Here is a 22802-nt window from a genome sequence, read left to right as displayed (position 1 = left end):
CTCAAACCAAAACTAACTCCGACTCCACGACTCCGACTCCACAGCCCTGGTGGCATCATGGGCTCCTCAAAACAACTCTCAATGATCTGAAAACAAAGATTATTCAACATAGCTTTTCAGGGGAAGGAAACAAAAAGTTGTCTCAGAGATTTAACCTGTCAGTTTCCACTGTGAGAAACATAGTAAGGAAATGGAAGAACACAGGTACAGTTCTTGTTAAGCCCAGAAGTGGCAGGACAAGAAAACTATCCGAAAGGCAGAGAAGAAGAATGGTGAGAACAGTGAAGGACAATCCACAGACCACCTCCAAAGACCTGCAGCATCATCTTGCTGCAGATGATGTCACTGTGCATCGGTCAACAATACAGCGCACTTTGCACAAGGAGAAGCTGTATGGGAGAGTGATGCGAAAGAAGCCGTTTCTGCAAGTACGCCACAAACAGAGTCGCCTGAGGTATACAAAAGCACATTTGGACAAGCCAGTTACATTTTGGAAGACGGTCCTGTGGACTAATGAAACAAAGATTACAAAACGGCATTATGCATGGAGGCTAAAAAACACAGCATTCCAAGAAAAACACTTGCTACCCACAGTAAAATTTGGTGGAGGTTCCATCATGCTTTGGGGCTGTGTGGCCAATGCCGGCATCGGGAATCTTGTTAAGGTTGAGGGTCGCATGGATTCAACTCAGTATCAGCAGATTATTGACAATAATGTGCAAGCATCAGTGACGAAGTTGAAGTTACGCAGGGGATGGATATTTCAGCAAGACAATGATCCAAAACACCGCTCCAAATCTACTCAGGCATTCATGCAGAGGAACAATTACAATGTTCTGGAATGGCCATCCCAGTCCCCAGACCTGAATATCATTGAACATCTGTGGGATGATTTGAAGCGGGCTGTCCATGCTCGGCGACCATCAAACTTAACTGAACTGGAATTGTTTTGTAAACAGGAATGGTCACAAATACCTTCATCCAGGATCCAGGAACTCATTAATAGCTACAGGAAGCGACTAGAGGCTGATATTTTTGCAAAAGGATGATCTACGAAATATTAATGTCACTTTTATGTTGAGGTGCCGATACATTTGCACCGGTCAAATTTTGTTAAAATGCAGATTGCACATTTTCTGTTAGTACAATAAACCTCATTTGAATCCAGAAATATAACTGAGTCCATCAGTTATTAGATATATGAAACTGAAATAGCTGTTGCAAAAACCAAAATTGTTATAAAGAAAAAAGGTTAACAATAATAGGGGTGCCCAAAATGTAACATATGACTGTATATATATATATATATATATATATATATATATATATATATATATATATATATACACTCACTGGCCACTTTATTAGGTACACCTGTCCAACTGTGTGTTAAGACTTAATTTCTAATCAGCCAATCACATGGCGGCAACTCAGTGCATTTAGGCATGTAGACATGGTCAAGACAATCTCCTGCAGTTCAAACCGAGCATCAGTATGGGGAAGAAAGGTGATTTGAGTGCCTTTGAACGTGGCATGATTGTTGGTGCCAGAAGGGCTGGTCTGAGAATTTCAGAAACTGCTGATCTACTGGGATTTTCACGCACAACCATCTCTAGGGTTTACAGAGAATGGTCCGAAAAAGAAAAAAAATCCAGTGAGCGGCAGTTCTGTGGCCGGAAATGCCATGTTGATGCCAGAGGTCAGAGGAGAATGGGCAGACTGGTTCGAGCTGATAGAAAGGCAACAGTGACTCAAATTGCCACCCGTTACAACCAAGGTAGGCAGAAGAGCATCTCTGAACGCACAGTGCGTCGAACTTTGAGGCAGATGGGCTACAGCAGCAGAAGACCACACTGGGTACCACTCCTCTCAGCTAAGAACAGGAAACTGAGGCTACAATTTGCACAAGCTCAACGAAATTGGACAGTAGAAGATTGTAAAAACGTTGCCTGGTCTGATGAGTCTCGATTTCTGCTGCGACATTCGGATGGTAGGGTCAGAATTTGGCGTAAACAACATGAAAGCATGGATCCATCCTGCCTTGTATCAACGGTTCAGGCTGGTGGTGGTGGTGTCATGGTGTGGGGAATTTTTTCTGGGCACTCTTTGGGCCCCTTGGTACCAATTGAGCATCGTTGCAACGCCACAGCCTACCTGAGTATTGTTGCTGACCATGTCCATCCCTTTATGACCACAATGTACCCAACATCTGATGGCTACTTTCAGCAGGATAATGCGCCATGTCATAAAGCTCGAATCATCTCAGATTGGTTTCTTGAACATGACAATGAGTTTACTGTACTCAAATGGCCTCCTCAGTCACCAGATCTCAATCCAATAGAGCATCTTTGGGATGTGGTGGAACGGGAGATTCGCATCAGGGATGTGCAGCCGACAAATCTGCGCCAACTGTGTGATGCCATCATGTCAATATGGTCCAAAATCTCTGAGGAATGCTTCCAGCACCTTGTTGAATCTCTGCCACGAAGCATTGAGGCAGTTCTGAAGGCAAAAGGGGGTCCAACCCCTACTAGCATGGTGTACCTAATAAAGTGGCCAGTGAGTGTATATATATATATATATATATATATATATATATATATATATATATATATATATATACACCGTATATACTCGAATATAAGCCGAGATTTTCAGCCCGTTTTTTTGGGCTGAAAGTCCCCCTCTCGGCTTATATCCGAGTCATATACACCGGGGGGTCAGAGGGGGAGGGGGGGCGGGGGTGTCAGGTCATACTTACCCGTCCTGACGCTGTGTCTTGAGCCCCCAGCTTCTCCCCGTGCTCTCTCTTCCTGCCTTCAGCGGTCACGTGGTGCCGCTCATTAAAACTCATGAATATGCGCATATCATGAGTTTTAATGAGCGGCACCACGTGACCGCTGAAGGCAGGAAGAGAGAGCACGGGAAGAAGCTGGGGGCTCAAGACACAGCGTCAGGACGGGTAAGTATAGCGATACTCACCTGTCCTGCGTCCATGGCTGCTTGCTGCTGTCTGTGTCTGTCATCGGTCAGTGACTTCAGACAGCAGAGGGCGCGGTGACGTGGTTAGTGCGCGCCGCGCCCCCTGCAGTCTGAACGTCACTGACTGATGACGTAGCAGATAGCGGTGAGCAGCCATGGACTCAGGACAGGTGAGTATCTGACACCCAGCGACGGAGAGGTGAGTATGTCATTTTTTTTATTTTTACATGCTGCAGCAGCGGCAGCACATGGGGAAATAATCTTAAGGAGCTTCTAATGGGGGCAGCACATGGGGAAATAATCTTAAGGAGCTTCTAATGGGGGCAGTATATGGGGGAACAATATGGAGCTTCTAATGGGGGCAGTATATGGGGGAACAATATGGAGCTTCTAATGGGGGCAGCATATGGGGGAACAATATGGAGCTTCTAATGGGGGCAGCATATGGGGGAACAATATGGAGCTTCTAATGGGGGCAGCATATGGGGGAACAATATGGAGCTTCTAATGGGGGCAGTATATGGGGGAACAATATGGAGCTTCTAATGGGGGCAGCATATGGGGGAACAATATGGAGCTTCTAATGGGGGCAGTATATGGGGGAATAATCTATGGAGCATTTCCCACCCTAGGCTTATACTCGAGTCAATACGTTTTCCCAGTTTTTTGTGGCAAAATTAGGGGGGTCGGCTTATACCCGGGTCGGCTTATACTCGAGTATATACGATATACTTTTTTGCCCCACTGTATATATATGCGTGTATGTATGTATATATATATATATATATACACACATACACACATATATATACAGTGGGGCAAAAAAGTATTTAGTCAGTCAGCAATAGTGCAAGTTCCACCACTTAAAAAGATGAGAGGCGTCTGTAATTTACATCATAGGTAGACCTCAACTATGGGAGACAAACTGAGAAAAAAAAATCCAGAAAATCACATTGTCTGTTTTTTTTTCATTTTATTTGCATATTATGGTGGAAAATAAGTATTTGGTCAGAAACAAGCAATCAAGATTTCTGGCTCTCACAGACCTGTAACTTCTTCTTTAAGAGTCTCCTCTTTCCTCCACTCATTACCTGTAGTAATGGCACCTGTTTAAACTTGTTATCAGTATAAAAAGACACCTGTGCACACCCTCAAACAGTCTGACTCCAAACTCCACTATGGTGAAGACCAAAGAGCTGTCAAAGGACACCAGAAACAAAATTGTAGCCCTGCACCAGGCTGGGAAGACTGAATCTGCAATAGCCAACCAGCTTGGAGTGAAGAAATCAACTGTGGGAGCAATAATTAGAAAATGGAAGACATACAAGACCACTGATAATCTCCCTCGATCTGGTGCTCCACGCAAAATCCCACCCCGTGGGGTCAGAATGATCACAAGAACGGTGAGCAAAAATCCCATAACCACGCGGGGGGACCTTGTGAATGAACTGCAGAGAGCTGGGACCAATGTAAAAAGGCCTACCATAAGTAACACACTACGCCACCATGGACTCAGATCCTGCAGTGCCAGACGTGTCCCACTGCTTAAGCCTGTACATGTCCGGGCCCGTCTGAAGTTTTCTAGAGAGCATTTGGATGATCCAGAGGAGTTTTGGGAGAATGTCCTATGGTCTGATGAAACCAAACTGGAACGGTTTGGTAGAAACACAACTTGTCGTGTTTGGAGGAAAAAGAATACTGAGTTGCATCCATCAAACACCATACCTACTGTAAAGCATGGTGGTGGAAACATCATGCTTTGGGGCTGTTTCTCTGCAAAGGGGCCAGGACGACTGATCCGGGTACATGAAAGAATGAATGGGGCCATGTATCGTGAGATTTTGAGTGCAAACCTCCTTCCATCAGCAAGGGCATTGAATATGAAACATGGCTGGGTCTTTCAACATGACAATGATCCAAAGCACACCGCCAGGGCAACGAAGGAGTGGCTTCGTAAGAAGCATTTCAAGGTCCTGGAGTGGCCTAGCCAGTCTCCAGATCTCAACCCTATAGAAAACCTTTGGAGGGAGTTGAAAGTCCGTGTTGCCAAGCGAAAAGCCAAAAACATCACTGCTCTAGAGGAGATCTGCATGGAGGAATGGGCCAACATACCAACAACAGTGTGTGGCAACCTTGTGAAGACTTACAGAAAACGTTTGACCTCTGTCATTGCCAACAAAGGATATATCACAAAGTATTGAGATGAAATTTTGTTTCTGACCAAATACTTATTTTCCACCATAATATGCAAATAAAATCAAATAAAATGAAAAAAAACAGACAATGTGATTTTCTGGATTTTTTTTTCTCAGTTTGTCTCCCATAGTTGAGGTCTACCTATGATGTAAATTACAGACGCCTCTCATCTTTTTAAGTGGTGGAACTTGCACTATTGCTGACTGACTAAATACTTTTTTGCCCCACTGTATACACATATATACAGTTGTGGCCAAAAGTATTGACACCCCTGCAATTCTGTCAGATAATACTCAGTTTCTTCCTGAAAATGATTGCAAACACAAAATCTTTGGTATTATTATCTTCATTTAATTTGTCTTAAATGAAAAAACACAAAGAATTGTCCTAAAGCCAAATTGGATATAATTCCACACCAAACATAAAAAAGAGGGTGGACAAAAGTGTTGGCACTGTTCGAAAAATCATGTGATGCTTCTCTAATTTGTGTAATTAACAGCACCTGTGGCACCTAACAGGTGTTGGCAATAACTAAATCACACTTGCAGCCAGTTGACATGGATTAAAGTGGACTCAACCTCTGTCCTGTGTCCTTGTGTGTACCACATTGAACATGGAGAAAAGAAAGAAGACCAAAGAACTGTCTGAGGACTTGAGAAACCAAATTGTGAGGAAGCATGAGCAATCTCAAGGCTACAAGTCCATCTCCAAAGACCTGAATGTTCCTGTGTCTACCGTGCGCAGTGTCATCAAGAAGTTTAAAGCCCATGGCACTGTGGCTAACCTCCCTAGATGTGGAAGGAAAAGAAAAATTGACAAGAGATTTCAACGCAAGATTGTGTGGATGTTGGATAAAGAACCTCGACTAACATCCAAACAAGTTCAAGCTGCCCTGCAGTCCGAGGGTACAACAGTGTCAACCCGTACTATCCGTCGGCGTCTGAATGAAAAGGGATTGTATGGTAGGAGACCCAGGAAGACCCCACTTCTTACCCCGAGACATAAAAAAGCCAGGCTGGAGTTTGCCAAAACTTACCTGAAAAAGCCTAAAACGTTTTGGAAGAATGTTCTCTGGTCAGATGAGACAAACGTAGAGCTTTTTGGGCAAAGGCATCAACATAGAGTTTACAGGGGAAAAAGAGGCATTCAAAGAAAAAAACACGGTCCCTACACTCAAACATGGCAAAGGTTCCCTGATCCTTTGGGGTTGCTTTGCTGCCTCTGGCATTGGACTGCTTGACTGTGTGCATGGCATTATGAAGTCTGAAGACTACCAACAATTTTTGCAGCATAATGTAGGCCCCAGTGTGAGAAAGTTGGGTCTCCCTCAGAAGTCATGGGTGAGCAGGACAATGACCCAAAACACACTTCAAAAAGCACTAGAAAATGGTTTGAGAGAAAGCACTGGAGACTTCTAAGGTGGCCAGCAATGAGTCCAGACCTGAATCCCATAGAACACCTGTGGAGAGATCTAAAAATGGCAGTTTGGAGAAGGCACCCTTCTAATATCAGGGACCTGGAGCAGTTTGCCAAAGAAGAATGGTCTAAAATTCCAGCAGAGCATTGTAAGAAACTCATTGATGGTTACCGGAAGCGGTTGGTCACAGTTATTTTGGCTAAAGGTTGTGCAACCAAGTATTAGGCTGAGGGTGTCAATACTTTTGTCTGGCCCATTTTTGGAGTTTTGTGTGAAATGATCAATGTTTTGCTTTTTGCTTCATTCTCTTTTGTGTTTTTTCATTTAAGACAAATTAAATGAAGATAATAATACCAAAGAATTTGTGTTTGCAATCATTTTCAGGAAGAAACTGCGTATTATCTGACAGAATTGCAGCGGTGTCAATACTTTTGGCCACAACTGTATAAATATACCGTATATACTCGAGTATAAGCCGACCCCCCCTAATTTTGCCACAAAAAAGTGGGAAAACTTATTGACTCGAGTATAAGCCTAGGGTGGGAAATGCTCCATAGATTATTCCCCCATATGGTGTCCCCAGAAGAAGCTCCATAGATTATTCCCCCATATGCTGACCCCATAAGAAGCTCCATAGATTATTCCCCCATATGCTGACCCCATAAGAAGCTCCATAGATTATTCCCCCATATGCTGACCCCATAAGAAGCTCCTTAGATTATTCCCCCATGTGCTGCCGCTGCTGCATGTAAAAATAAAAAAAAATTGACATACTCACCTCTCCGTCGCTGGGTGTCAGATACTCACCTGTCTTGCTACTCACCGCTATCTGCCACGTCATCGGTCAGTGACGTTCAGACTGCAGGGGGCGCGGCGCGCACTAATCACGTCACCGCGCACTCTGCTGTCTGAAGTCACTGACCGATGACAGCAGCAAGCAGCCATGGACGCAGGACAGGTGAGTATCGCTATACTTAGGCGTCCTGACGCTGTCTCTTGATCCCCCAGCTTCTCCACGCTCTCTCTTCCCGCTTTCAGCGGTCTGTGCTACCGCTCATTAAAACTCATGAATATGCGCATATTCATGAGTTTTAATGAGCGGTACCACGTGACCGCTGAAGGCAAGAAGAGACAGCGCGGAGAAGCTGGGGGCTCAAGAGACAGCGTCAGGAGGGGTAAGTATGACCTGACACCCCCGACCCCCCTCCCCCTCCGACCCCCCCGGTGTATATGACTCGAATATAAGCCGAGAGAGGGACTTTCAGCCCAAAAAAAATGGGCTGAAAATCTCGGCTTATATTCGAATATATATATATATATATATATATATATATATATATATATATATATATATATATATATATATATATATATATTAGTCCTCAAGATGAAAGCAGCACACCAAAAGAAATCCAGTCAAAGTGCTATTTATTAGCCCATCTGGCTAGTTGCCCATACATAAATAGCACCCAATCTACATAATGGGGAAAAAGTGTGTGTGCATCAAGCCCCACCCCTCATTATGATGTCATAATGGTTGCCATGGCGACGCTGATGTCATCATAGGTTGCAAGCCCCGACGCTCATTATGATGTCATAATGGTTGACTATGGGATGGAGGATGTGTGATGGGTATATGGGCACTGGACTATGGGATGGAGGATATGCATGACGGGTACATGGGCACGGGACTATGGGATGGCGGATGTGTGATGGGTACATGGGCACTCGACTATGGGATGGCAAATATGTATGATGGGTATATGGGCATGGGACTATGGGATGGAGGATGTGTGATGGGTATATGGGCATGGGACTATGGGATGTAGCATGTGTGATGGGTATATGGGCACTCAACTATGGGATGGAGGATATGTATGATGGGTATATGGACACGGGCCTATGGGATCGTGGATATGTATGATGGGTATATGGGCACGGGCCTATGGGATGGAGGATAATTATAATTTTCTATAACTAACCACAGTTAGTTACTATGCCCGGGCAGCGCCGGGCTCTTCAGCTAGTGTGTATATATACATACACACACACAGTACAGACCAAAAGTTTGGACACACCTTCTCATTCAAAGAGTTTTCTTTCTTTTCATGGCTATGAAAATTGTAGATTCACTCTGAAGGCATCAAAACTATGAATTACCGGGCGTGGCTTGGACATGGAGCTGTGAGGCCGCATCTCTGTTGAGCTCCGGCGTGCTTGAGGCCCCTGCAGCAATTAATTTGCTATATCTAGCTCCACTCACCCGGCGTCATGAAGGGCAAGACTGGTCTCCGTTCCCAGGCACCCAGAGAACTCACCGCGGGTCCCGGTGGCGCCGGAATAGCAAGATACATGTCGGCCCAGGGAGGCGCAGGAAGGAGAGCGGCGTCCTCGGCAATGGCAGAGGGGGGAGGTGCCTCCTCTATGCAGTTGAACGCATGTGGGCGCCCATCGCCTTGGACCATGAGCGCGCAGAGGAATGGAGCTGCGGCAGTGAGAGTGCTGGATGGGGGATGGATGACTGCCACACCTGAGGCTGGTCGTTCACCGCAGATGCCGACAGGAGGGAGCCAGACAGAGCATGGGAGAGGTGAGAGCTGCACCCTGCCCCTCACCCCCTGGTCAGACCGTGGTACTGGCTGAGCCGGCTGAAGACAGAACCCCTCCTATACTATAGCCCAACCAGACCCAGATGACAGAGGTGGACCCTCCACTACCATCAGGGGGATATAAAAGTGGGGCTTCTCCCTGCCGGGTGTCCCAGGACAGTGTAACTACCGCCGCTGCGTCTCATGGCCCCTCTGCACAAGCTCCTTTTAGACCTGTGGGCCCTGATGATCCCATAAATGCCTCAGAACTGAGAGCACAGCTGAGTGCTATCCCGACCAAGGCCGATATGGAGGGCTATATTCAGCATCTGGAGGCGGTGTGCAGGGGTGAAATGGGGTCCCTTAAGGAGGATGTGTCCCACCTTACTACCAAGTCTCTGCATTGGAGGCGAGAGTGGAGTCGCTTTCCTCATTGCAGAGTCAGCAACAACTTCTGGACCTACACTCGGAGTCTTTCGGTGTGGTCCTAGATATGCTAGAGGACTCTGAGAACAGGAACCGGAGGAATAATATTAGGCTTCGTGGGATCCCTGAGTCTGTGGCTCCGCGTCACCTTTCCTCGGCCCTCCATGGCATTTTCAATTCACTCTTAGGGAGACCATCTACTGAACACATTGAAATTGATAGAGCCCACCGCTCGCTAGGGCACAGGAACCCCGATACATCTAAGCCGAGGGACGTCATATGCAGGATCCACTACTTCCAAACTAAGGATGACATCATGCATAAGGCGAGGGACCACGATGCTATAGACTTTAATGGATCTGATATTCTTCTTGTGTCTGATCTCTCACGCTTCACCCTGGCCAAACGGAGGGCTCTGCGTCCCCTTCTGGAGATGTTGCGGGAACATAGGATCCCCTATAGCTGGGGCTACCCATTCCAAATGCAAGTACGCAGTGATAAGGGATTGACAACTGAGATCCCCAGCGGATCTCCGGAACTTCACCACTGCTCTGGGCCTACCCGTGGGAGACTGGCCTCGCCTTGCTGCGACTGACTTATGGGGACTGCGCCGTGATGGAGGACCTCCTGCTGGGTCTATGGGAAAGAGGAAACGGAACTCCCGCCGGAGGCGTGGATCCGTCACTCAGACCGATGACACTTGATCATCTATTCTAGATCATTTGTTCTCTTTTGTTTCTGTTTTTTTCCCTAATGTACCACCTGCATTGCCCCTACAGGTTGCCGGGCTCCCAAGGGGAGTCTGGTCGTAACTTAGCTCAAGTTTGATTAATGTGTTTGGTAGCGGTTTTATTTTCATCTGGCTCTATCTGGGACTCTTGAACAGAGTTTCCAACATAGCTTATTTTACACTGTTTATGCATGTTTTCCTACTCCGATGAGCGCCCTAAGTGGTGTGCTTACCTGTTGTATTACTATATAATTTTGCTAATTTTATCCCCAGGCTGACTAACGCTACTCTCTCTCTTAAATTTAGCACTCGGAGATGCTGCAAATGTTTCTGGTTCATAACTCGTCCTGCTGTGTTTGTTAATAATGTTTATATTGACAGGTCTACAGACCTACGGGGTAGAGTTTGGATTTCCTTTTTCTTTTGCTGCGGGGGGTCTGGCTGCTTGCTCTTTGCCCAATCACCTCCCCACTAGGGTGTGTCTTTGACACTACTTCTCAGAGTTTTCTCTGATATTGTTCTTTACACCTGAGGCCTAGTGGCCTCTTGGTCCTCTCTTTCTTTCTTTTTCCTTCTTGGTCGGTACCCTGTCCTCCGGCTGAACTAATCTCTTTCCTTGGTGCCTTTCTTTTACTGTCTCTACTTCTTCCTTTTCTCCACCCTCCCTACTCCTTCCCGACCCGACTGTCACCTGTGCGCCCGATAGTTCGTATAGCATCTCTACAGCTCTGCTCACTTAATGTCAGGGGGTTTAATGTCCACGAAAAACGATCGAAGGTTTTATACGGTATGCATAAGCAACGGGTTGATGTACTTTTGCTACAAGAGACGCATTTCCGATCAGACAGAATCCCTACGCTTAGCCATAAATACTACACACAGTGGTTGCATGGAAGTAACTCTGACTCTAAGTCTAAAGGAGTCAGCATTGCATTACATAAGTCTCTACAGGGTCGGGTAGTCGCCTCTAAGACGGATTCTGGTGGTCGGTATGTGTTTCTGAAGCTTAAAATTGCTCACGATCTGTTCACCATAGCTAACGTTTATCTCCCCAATCAAGACAAGGTCCCAGCGTGCAGAAAGTACTTGCGGGACCTCTCGGCTTTTGCGGAGGGCTACATGATTATGGAAGGGGACTTCAATATGGTGTTGGACCGCGCTGTGTATTCTCCTTCGGGCAGGTCAGCGGTGTCCCCCTCACAGGTGGAGAGACTACGTCGGGCCCTGACGGACTTAAGGTTGGTGGATGTCTGGAGGTTGCTGCACCCCACTGCCCGGGATTATACCTATTTTTCCACTGTACACAACTCTTACAGTAGATTGGATTATTTTTTGATCAGCCACGGGCTCCTGTCTTTTGACCCAAGGTCCGACATCGATTCTATGCTGTGGTCGGACCATGCTCCGGTCTTGCTCTCCCTGCGGTTGCCGAGTCTCGCCCCGAAGGAATGGACTTGGTCCTTAAACCCTGGTCTTCTTGGAGACCTAACTTGTCAGGCGGCCGTGCGGACAGCAATCTCGGACTTTCTAGATTTTCACAAACACGACCTTACGGCTATTCCGTATCAATGGGAAGCTTTGAAAGGAGTTATACGGGGAGTATTTATACAACAGGGGGCCCGACTGAAAAGAGAGAGGGAGACTAACATAACGGGTTTGTTGACACGTGTCCAAGCTTTGGAGACGGAACATAAGCGGACTGGGGATGCTGGGGTGCTGACTGATCTCCTCTGGACACGCTGTGAGTTGAGTACCTTGTTGGACACGACGTTAGCACGACAGAGGGACCGTTTCCATAAATTTTTGTACAACTATTCTGATAAACCTGGGAGAGCCCTGGCGAGGTTTTTGCATCCCCGTGCCCCTACCACTTATATTCCTACCATGAGATCTGCTACGGGTGAACTGGTCCATCTTCCTGGGGAGATTGTGGACTCATTCAGAGCATATTACGACTCTCTTTATAATTTAAATGGCCCGTTGTCTGATATGTCCCATCCCGAGTTTCAAGCGCGGGTGGACGATTACATTCGGGACACTGAGCTCCCGCCTATGCCGGTGGAGGAGTCTGAGACCCTGGAGCGACCCCTTTCGGAGCAGGAGGTTCTGGGCACAATAAAATCCTTAGCTAATAGTAAAAGCCCCGGCCCAGATGGGTTCTCCGCTGCCTTTAATAAATTGTTTGCGAACTCCCTGGTCCCCTTCATGACTAAACTGTTTAACTCTATCACGGACAGCTGTCCCTTTGCCCCCCAAACGCTGATGGCTACAATCACCGTGATTCCTAAACAGGGTAAAGATCCCCTATTATGTGCAAGCTATAGGCCCATATCCCTTATTAATGTGGATGTGAAGGTGTTCGCGAAAACGTTAGCTGGTAGACTGAACCCGGTTCTCCCTGGGTCCATCCATAATGATCAGACGGGCTTCATGCCACATAGGGAGGCCCGGGATAACACGGTGAAGACGTTGCTTCTGACATCGTTCATGCGCACAGGAAGGGTACCAGCATGTTTATTATCTAAACGCTGAGAAGGCGTTTGATCGCCTAGGCTGGCCCTTTCTACGTGCTTCTCTGAAGCAACTGGGAGTGGGTCCTACCATGATGGAGAGGATTTTTGCTCTGTATCATGGACCTACAGCCCATCTTAGAGTGAACGGCACCCTCTCCCTGCCCATTAATATAAAGAACGGGACCCGTCAGGGTTGCCCCCTCTCTCCTTTACTTTATATCCTTGCGATGGAACATCTGGCAGTGGCATTGCGGAAGACACCCGATATTGAGGGTTTGCGGATTGGCCAACATGAGTTTAAGATATCCCTGTATGCGGATGACTTACTGCTATATATTACCAACCCGACTGTGGCCTTTCAGGTACTCCTCCGAGAGTTCCGTAGGTTCGGGGAGGTCTCAAACTTTAAAGTCAACTACTCCAAGACGGAGGCGCTTAGTATCTCCTTGCCTGACGATCTGATATCTCAGCTCCAGGCGTCCTTTTCTTTTAAGTGGAAGACTGCTGCCTTGAAATATCTGGGAGTCTTAATACCTGCTGATGTTAATGCAACATATGCTCTGAATTATGTCCCGCTCCTGCGGAGAACTATCTCGGACCTTAAACGATATAGCAGACCTCAGCTGTCTTGGTTCGGACGGGTGGGAGTGATTAAGATGGAAATATTACCCCGATTCCTCTATCTTTTCCAGACTGCCCCAGTGCAGGTCCCGGATTGCTTTTTCAGGCGTCTACAATCGGCTATCAATAGCTTCATCTGGGGAACTAGGACACCGCGGACTCGGTTCTCGGTGCTAGTGAGACCCAAGACTAAAGGGGGGGTAGGCCTCCCTGATTTTAAACGTTATTATCAGGCAGTCTTGCTCTCTAGGATAGTTGACTGGAGATTCGGAGATGCTCAAACAATGGGTACTTTTGGAGAAACTTTTATCGCCCTCTTTGTATTGGCTACCTTGGCGGGGGGGGATTGGACGCCCACCTGTGTCGGGTTATGCTCCACTCACACAAGTTGTTCTGAGGCTCTGGGACAGATCCTGTGTGAAAATACCCCTGACCTCTCGATTGAGCAGATTGAGTCCCCTTTTCGACAATCCGGCCTTTCTCCCAGCAATGAATAGATCTACGTTTTTGTGTTGGTTGCGATCTGATGAGGTGGGACTGGGTCAGGTGAGGGATAAACTTGTGGGGCTCTCTGATGTACGGGGGTTGCGAGGCCCTGATCAGATGACGCCGCTATCCTGGCTGGAGTTTCTGCAATTGCGGGGCTTTCTTCTCAGTGTGCCGATGGGGGCGCTGATGCCATTTGAGTCCCTGATGCTCCCTACCGAGGGACCCTCCCATGTGGTTCCGGTGCTCTATGGCCTGGTCTTGAATTCACTTCCCTCTACTACGCTCGGATTCATGGAGGCTTGGGAGAGGGATCTGGGGGATCACCTTTTCTGAGGCGGATAGTTTAAAAATTTTCACTCTTGCGCACAAGATGACAGTGTCCACTCAGGCGCAGGAGAGGAATTACAAATTGCTCACGCGCTGGTATAGGTGTCCCACACTTCTCCATAGGATTAACCCGGAGACCCCGGATGCCTGTTGGAGATGTGGATCCGCCGTGGGCTCTATGCTTCATGTTTGGTGGTCCTGTGGTCCCCTGCAACCCTTCTGGAGCTTGGTGTTTGATGCCTTTCACCTGATGACCGGGGTTCGCCATGAGCCCTCCCCCCAAATTGCCCTATTGTCCCTGATTCCTAATTCGATAGCTTCGGTTAAAAAGGGGATCCTAAGATTTTGTCTAACGGCTGCCAGAGCGGTTATTCCTCGGCATTGGAGGACCACTGAGGTTCCCTCCATGGAGGAATGGATAATTGAAATGGAGAGACTTCATCGTTTGGAGTCATTAGCGGCGGGTGGTGGTGATGCTTCATATGAACAGGGACGCAACTGGTTCCTCTGGCAATCCTTTAAGGAGAGCGAGGGGTTCCTGATTTGGCTGCGCACATATTCACAACCCTCAATATGTGGGCACTGACACTATTGGGTCTCCTCTAACTCTCCCTCCTCTCTTCCTATTCCCCCCCCCCCTTTTTTTCTTTTCTTTTTCTTTCTCTTCTTCTTTTACCTCTATAACTGCTTTTCTTACAGGTTATTTACTTTGTATATAAGGTTCATGTCTGGAGATGATTCTCAAGATAGCAAGCATGTATCCTATATGTGCCAGAGTCCTTGTTCGGCTATAAGTGTGTTGCTTTTACAGAGATGTAATGTATAGCCCTGGACATTGTAACGGGTTCTTTGTATTGCTTTTACTGTTTAAAACTTCAATAAATATATTTATGGAAAAAAAAACTATGAATTATCACTATGAATTTTCGGTTGGGAAAACCGGACTCCTTCCCAGAAACCGCGTTTTATTTCCCCGCGTTTTATTTCCGCGCGTTTTTGATGCGTTTTTTCCGTGCAGTTTCTGGAAACATTTGAAATGGCTAAAAATGCGCAGCTATGCGGAAAATAATGAGCATGCTGCGTTTTTAGCCGCTAAGCGTTTTCTAAGCGTTTATAAAAACGCATGCATTGGCACAAAAAGCCAAAAATGCATGCAATTTAATGGGAAGCTTCTTTTAAGCGTTTCTGCAGCATCTGATCCGGCTCAAACGCTGCGTAAACGCTTACAAAATGCAACGTGGGCACACAGCCTCAGAGTAAATCTACAATTTTCATAGTCATGAAAAGAAAGCTCTTTGAATGAGAAGGTGTGTCCAAACTTTTGGTCTGTACTGTATATATATAGCTTTGTCGCCATAAAACGACAGGGGCCCCAAGCTATCAGTGTCTGCCCCTGAGCTGTAAAGTACACCGACCTGGGAAAAGGAATCCCATTCCCATATATTATGGCAACCTGATAAAACCCTGGATCGATAGGAACCCGCTACAAACTCTTTGCTTGCTAGCCAAGTTATAAACCAACATTCCGGATGTCAAAGTAGCAGGAAATTTGTAACCTTCCCAAGGACAACACAAACAGAATTTGTAACCCAAAAATAGAGACAAGAGCTTAGTTACTAGGTCACACTCGTGTCATCAAACATGAGTCTCCCGACTGGGTCAATTGAAAGCCCTGTAGAATTCCTGAGACCCACCTGGAGGAAGTCTCGGGGAAGGCAATACAGAACTGGCTACGTCCCCTCAAAGTCTGTTTTGGTAGAGTGGCCCACTGTAGGCACGGTGGGTTGGAAAATTGTGCCCAGACCTCAGCAATGGGCAGAGGAGGAGGTTATGTAGCAATGCCAGGTAGGCTAGGGTTAAATCCTAGCTCTGCAGGCTTGACTAGCGCACCTGGCTAGCTCTGCATATAAGCAGACTAGGGGTTCATCTAAGTCAGTGAACTCAAGGAAGCTGACCAGACTGGATGTGCCTTAGCACTAAAGAGAGAAACAGCTGCAATGCCAGAATCTCTTTCTGAAAGGAGTCTGCACAGGCCATGTGCAGAGAACCGCAAGTATCAATGTTGCTATGGACAATAGCTGTTTTGTTTGATGGAGCTGGGGCTAGCTCAGTCGTGTATGATTTGTTCATGAGTTTATTTTGGTGCTGTGGAAAGCAATAAAAACTCCATGTGTTTGGACCAAAACTGCATTGCCTAAGGCCTATTGCCTACCAAAAAGAGTGACACCATACAGCTTCAAATTGCTATGGAAAAAAAAATAGTTAAGGTGAATACAGTGATGATGAAAGGAAAAAAATAAAAAAACACTATATCCATAAAGGGGTTGTCGCAACTTTTTTTTCCTTCAGGACAACATGCTCCACTCTCTTATGGCTACCTGCTTGCCAGGAAGGTGGTGGGTGGATGTATGCCAGTTCAGACTAGTATGGTTGCAATGTTGGTTTAAACTGTGCTCTCTCCTGTTCTGAAACCAGAGTCCGCATGGGAGAAGTGCAGGGGCAAAGAAGTGAATAGAGCTTGCAAGCACGCTCATTGCTAAGATGATTGACCATCTCTCACAGACTGCACAGGTGGCAGCTTGCAGTAGACAAGAAGATTAAAATTCCTTCCGTTATTCATCTGCCGTGCTGGTGCCGTTCCAGCGGTGTCAGCACTTGTGGTCCCGGAGCTCTGGTGCAGTGGAGTGACAAGTGGTGCCTTGCGCCTAAACAGTGCTGGCATCACTGTCCCCACTTTTGTATGGATTGAACAGGAAGAGGAGTCAGAGATCCGCTGCAGGAGAGGACAGCAGACAAATCCTATCCTCGCCTTGCGCGAATGATGCAGCTGTCTGACTGCACCTTAAAAAAAGGGTATTCCCATTCCTAAGATCCTATCCCAATATGTAGTAGGTGTTATAATAATATCATATACCTCCAATTAGAAATGTTGTATAGTTTTTCTGACTTGCTATGTCTCTTCCCTCATGTGCAGGCATTGCAGGACCTTAGGTATCCATGGTTGCGACCACTGATATAGTGACAGTTGCTAGTGATCGTTTACTACATCTCTAATTGGAGATATTTGATATTATTATTACTACACCTACTACATATCGGGATAGGATCTTGAAGATGGGAATAACCCTTTAACTATCACTGATGCTGGCGTGGAAGGGGTGAATATTTACTTTTGATTTACATACACTTGACAAGCCAATGTGTGACTCTAAATTGTACAAAGCTTACAGCAAGAGCAGAAAGTACAGCAATAAACATTACATATTATGAAAGGCCTGCCCAAGCCCAATTTAAGGATACTATTAGTATTCTATCACCAGACAGATTTCCTTTCATTCTGAGCACGTGCTATGATGTCCTCAGTATTCATAAGCTCAGACTAGTTACATAAGTGACAGCTCTCTGCCTATGCACAGTATGAGCAGAAAGGTAAACTTCAGGGAGTTGGGCTAGAAATGCCAACATCTATATACATAATTGCCTTGTAACGTTTTAATTTCCGTCTGGATGTCCCCGAATCCCACAATCCACCGTGCCGACCAGAAGTACGCCGAACGCCATATTGAAATACCCAATGTAGTAGGACTTTCCTGCTGGCTGGCCGCCGCTGGACCTGCGCACTTGGGGACAACAGATTCTCAGTGCGGCAAAGCCTGCCCCCCATCAGGGCGTCACTGCCCTCGCATCGGGCCTCCATCTAGTTTCATATATAAACATCTATAGGTTTAGTGTTCCTACAATAGGAGTGCATTTAGGTTGAGTGCCTAGGACAGCATAAGGCTGGAGTCACACACAACGAAAAAAAAAACAAAAAAAAATTGGTCCCATTTTAACGGTCCGAACCAGTGATGCGTTTTTGATGTGATTTATCTTCATTGATGCGATTTTAATCGCATGTAAGCATCCTTTTGACATCCGTCTGGTGAGATTTTCTCGCAGGAAAGCAAAATGGACATATAATGGAGCCCAATGACAGGTTTCCGCACACAAACTAATTAATAGATATAGACACATTAAATATATATATTTTTATATATATATTTTATACATGTTATAGAGACACATTTATATATATATTTCTAGTTCATACAGTTCTTAATTGCAGAATAGCCGCTGACACATTAGCCGGCTTTTGTATAACATTCTCCTGCCCGACATGAAATGACACATGGTTTACATATAGTTAACCATTTCATTTCATGTTTTTTTTGTAATGTCTATCACTATTAATTATATGAGGGCTTGTGGGTTAAATTTTGGGCTTGTAGGGGTTCATTTAAGGGGTTAATTCGTTGTATTAAATTGCGGAGACTCCTGCTGACATCACTGAGGCTGCAGGGAGTCCCCGTAATTTTATACAACGAATTAACCCCTTAAATGAACCCCTACAAGCCCAAAATTTAACCCACAAGCCCTCAAATAATTAATAGTGATAGACATTACAAAAAAAACATGAAATGAAATGGTTAACTATATGTAAACCATGTGTCATTTCATGTCGGGCAGGAGAATGTTATACAAAAGCCGGCAAATGTTTCTGCGGCTATTCTGCAATTAAGGACTGTATGAATTACAAATATATATATAAATGTGCCTCTATAAACATGTATAAATATATATATATATATATATATATATATATATATATATATATATATATTTTTTTTTTTTTTAATGTGTCTATATCTATTAATTCGTTGCTTTATTTAACTGGACACTGTCATTTTACTGTATTTAGGAAAAAAAATTGCCGGCTTTCGGTGCGATTTTTATCGCAACTCACACATCGGGTCCATTTGCAATCCAATTTTTTCTTGCCCCCATAGACATGCATTGTCGAATCCGATCCGAAAATAGGTGACAATCGCAGCATGCTGCGATTGTCTCGGTCAGAGGATCGGATGCGATTAAAAAAAAAAATAAATAAAAATTCGCATGATGGGAGCTGCCCCATAGAATAACATGGGTTCGAATGCAATGCGATTTTTTATCGCATTGCATTCATCCGTTTTATTCGCCAGTGTGACTCCAGCCTAAGTCGTAAATCCAGCCAGAATATACTTACCTCTTTATTTCCTCAATCACTCATGAAATTCTTCTTTGTGTGAATGGGAAAACAACTAAACAAACCTGTTCTACATAGGAACACATGCTCATGGGCACCATCTATTCATATAATAAATGCCCTAAGCAGCTTCCGGTTGTAACAACTTCCGTCCAGTTGTAACCGGTGATGTCACCACACACACGCACATGTTAACCCTCAACACACCACACCGCCTCAACACACACTCCTCTCACCTTTCACCTCCACTCACTCTTTCACTCCACATACGTTCCTTTCTCTCACTCCGTTTCTCATACTCACACCATCATCGTCGCTGCCCCGACATCTTCCTCCGCCGCCGCGATCCTGGATCCAGACGTTCTCCAGGCCGCCGACATGTTCTTGCGGTGACGCCATCTTGGATTTCGTGAAATCCCGCGAGATTCAAGATGGCGTCGCCGCAAGAACATGTCGCTGGCGTGGACGACTCGGGATCCAAAAAGATGGCGTCGGCGAAATCTCGCGAGATTACGCCGACGCCATTTTGGATCCCGATGTCGTCCACGCCGGCGACATGTTCTTGCGGTGACGCCATTTTGGATCGGCGAAATCCCGCGATAGTCAAGATGGCGTCGCCGCAAGAACATGTTGCCGGCGAGGACGACGTCGAGATCCAAAATGGCGTCGGCGAAAACTCGCGAGATTTCGCCGGCGCCATTTTGGATCCCGACGTCGTCCACGCCGGCGACATGTTCTTCCGGCAACGCTATCTTGACTATCGCGGGATTTCACGATACTCAAGATGGCGTCGCCGCAAGAACATGTCGCCGGCGTGGACAACGTCTGGATCCAGGATGGCGCCGGCGGAAGAAGATGGCATCGGGCCATAATCTAGTCTATTCATATAATTGCCTTGTAATGTTTTTGTTTCCTGTTCTGTCCAGATGTTACCATATCCCAGAATTCCAAGTGGAGGAAGTTCACTGACCGCCATATTGGGACACCAAAGTGATGGGTGTCTTAATATGGAAACTGCTGCTGGTACCAACCTATTGTGCGGTACCACCAGCGGACCACTGTTGCACTACACACACACACACCCTATAGGCAGTAGATACCACACACACATACACACTCACACAGCCTCTTGCACAGTACCACCAGCGAAACACCGTCGCACTACGCCTGCGCGAATTCCGCACAAGGGCAATGAATCATTCAGCTGATCACGGCGGCAGATGCGTGACATGTCTACAGGCAGAGGAAGCCGGTCACATTAAAGGGGTTTTCCCACGAACGAAAGTTAATTTTAAAAATTGTCTGTGTCTGACCGTGTACAGAACATACCACATCTCCTGGGCAAGGGAGGAAGCAAAAGACAATACTGACATTATAGCAGAGGATCACAGAAGATTCATTTTGTGGGGTAAAATATTTCACTGACTGTTTTTAAAAAAATATTTTACCTCACAAAATGTATCCTGTGCAATCTCATGCTGTAATGTCAGTATTGTCTTTTGCTTCCTCCCCTGCTCAGGAGCTGGGGTATGTTCTGTACACAGTTAGACACAGACAATGAGAGAAGACAGCAGATGGGGGGAGTGTCAAAGCTCACAGGGGTTCACAGGGGTGAGAGAGACAGAGCACAGGGGGAGACAGCTCAAACGGGACAGCACATGAGGGGAGAATACAGCACAGGAAGGAGAGAGACAGCAGACAAGGGGGATAGCACATGGGGTAGACAGGTCAAAGAAGAGAACAGACGGGAGAAGTCAGCACATGGGGAAAGCGAGAGTGGATAGGTGGGTGAGGACATGGGGGGGAGAATCTGCACCCATCGTGACATTACCGCCCTCCCGATGCAAACATCGGGCCTCCATCTAATATATATAAAAATGCCTACCTTATGGTCGTGGTCAATGGCTCTGTTTCCGGTAATGATGACAGGGATGGAGTCTGTGATCCACTACTGGTTACACTGCTTTTTCTTGAGGTCTTGAAGGAGCCAACAACGCACTCATCATCAGAAGAGTTGTCCTCAGAAGAGCCCAAAATAAACCGAGAAAGAGGTGGTTTCCTTATATTTCTGTGCTTTGGTTCAGGATCACGTCCCTTTGAGGGGGCAAATTTTAACTGCTTCAGCTCTGATTTTGCAGGAGATGGGACAGTCGGAGCTAATGTCGACTCTAAGTCTCGTACCGGAGTGGTCGAGATAGTTCCTATTTGTGTTTTAGAACTTTCTTCCGGTACTGATGGGTCAGCAGCTTCATCCTGCTGTAAAGTTTCAGTACATGACTTGCCGGTATCCATGACTGTCTCATGTGTATCACAACATACTCTGTATTTTTTACAATGGAACCCCCAAGTTTTCCAGATGAGCCATAACACTGCCAGCAATGAAGATGAGGTTAACAACACCATTCAGAAATCTAGAAATAAATCAGTAGAAACTGTAATGCTACAAGTTTAATACAGCAACAATTTTATTTTTCACTAATAGAGAAAATGCTGACTAAATGTTTTCATATATGATCATTGAAAAAAAATGCATAAAAGTTAGTAATTTATTAAGTAAAGGCCCTATAAATATATTTCAGGTTCAGACGAGCTTATGTCAAGGTCTGTGTATGGACTTCAATGTCCAGGATGGCTGCGGTTCTCCCGACCTGAAATTAATGATTAACTGATATGTCTCTATGAGACTGTAAGTATGGGTCAAGAGATCTCTGGTCATACCAGGCATTGTGGTCCATATACGGACCATGAAATACCACCACTGGACCAGGCCTTAGGGCAGTTTCACACGTCAGAGGCTCCGGTACGTGTAGTGACAGTTTTCTCACGTATCGGAGACATTGACACACGTAGACCCATTCTAATGAATGGTTCTATGCACATATCAGTATGTTTTCACGGACCGTGTGTCTGTGTGCAAAATACGCTGACATGTCCATTTTAACACGGACATACGGCCCGCAACACGTGTACACGGATAACTGTTCACACAGTCCTCCGTGCTCACGGCCGGCCGCTGGGAAGAAGCGCTACTGTAAGCAATGTTCCCGGCGGCTGGTGCTGACCGTGGCTGTAATTCTACTCTCCTGCTCTGCTGGCAGGAGAAAAGAATGAATGAAAACCCAACGTGGAGTTTCCCTCATTTTCATAACCAACCAGACGAAACTTACAGCTGGGGGCTGAATCCCTCAGCTGTCTGCAAGGTTGGCTGTGAAGAATAGAGGGGTCCCCACGCTATTTTTTTTTTTAATTTAAATAATTTAAAAACACGGTGTGGGGTCCCCCTTATTCTTGCCAACCAACCTGACTAAAGCCGACAGCTGAGGGCTGATATTCTCAGGCTGGTAAGGGGCCATTGATCTTGGCCCCCCCAGCCTAAAAACAGCAGCCCCCAGCTGCCCAGAAAAGGTGCATCTATTACATGCGCGTAATCTGGAGCTTTGCCGGGTTC

At 46.1% G+C, this 22802-nt stretch overlaps 1 protein-coding gene across 3 annotated transcripts in view; it reads right to left on the bottom strand.

Annotated features, from left to right (window-relative positions):
- Positions 1-22802, bottom strand: part of ACACB (acetyl-CoA carboxylase beta) — a 398726-nt gene that overhangs the window by 350006 nt on the left and 25918 nt on the right. For all 3 annotated transcript variants that reach the window (XM_073582603.1, XM_073582604.1, XM_073582605.1), the window contains exon 2: positions 21240-21765. In XM_073582603.1, the coding sequence (XP_073438704.1) occupies positions 21240-21757 (518 nt within the window). In that variant the 5' untranslated portion in view covers positions 21758-21765. The remainder of the gene's footprint in view (positions 1-21239; positions 21766-22802) is intronic.

The sequence above is a fragment of the Dendrobates tinctorius genome, unplaced genomic scaffold, assembly GCF_039654945.1.
Source record: "Dendrobates tinctorius isolate UK_male_01 unplaced genomic scaffold, ASM3965494v1 ptg000073l, whole genome shotgun sequence".
NCBI lineage: Eukaryota > Metazoa > Chordata > Amphibia > Anura > Dendrobatidae > Dendrobates > Dendrobates tinctorius.
This window is presented reverse-complemented; position numbering and strand designations above follow the sequence as displayed.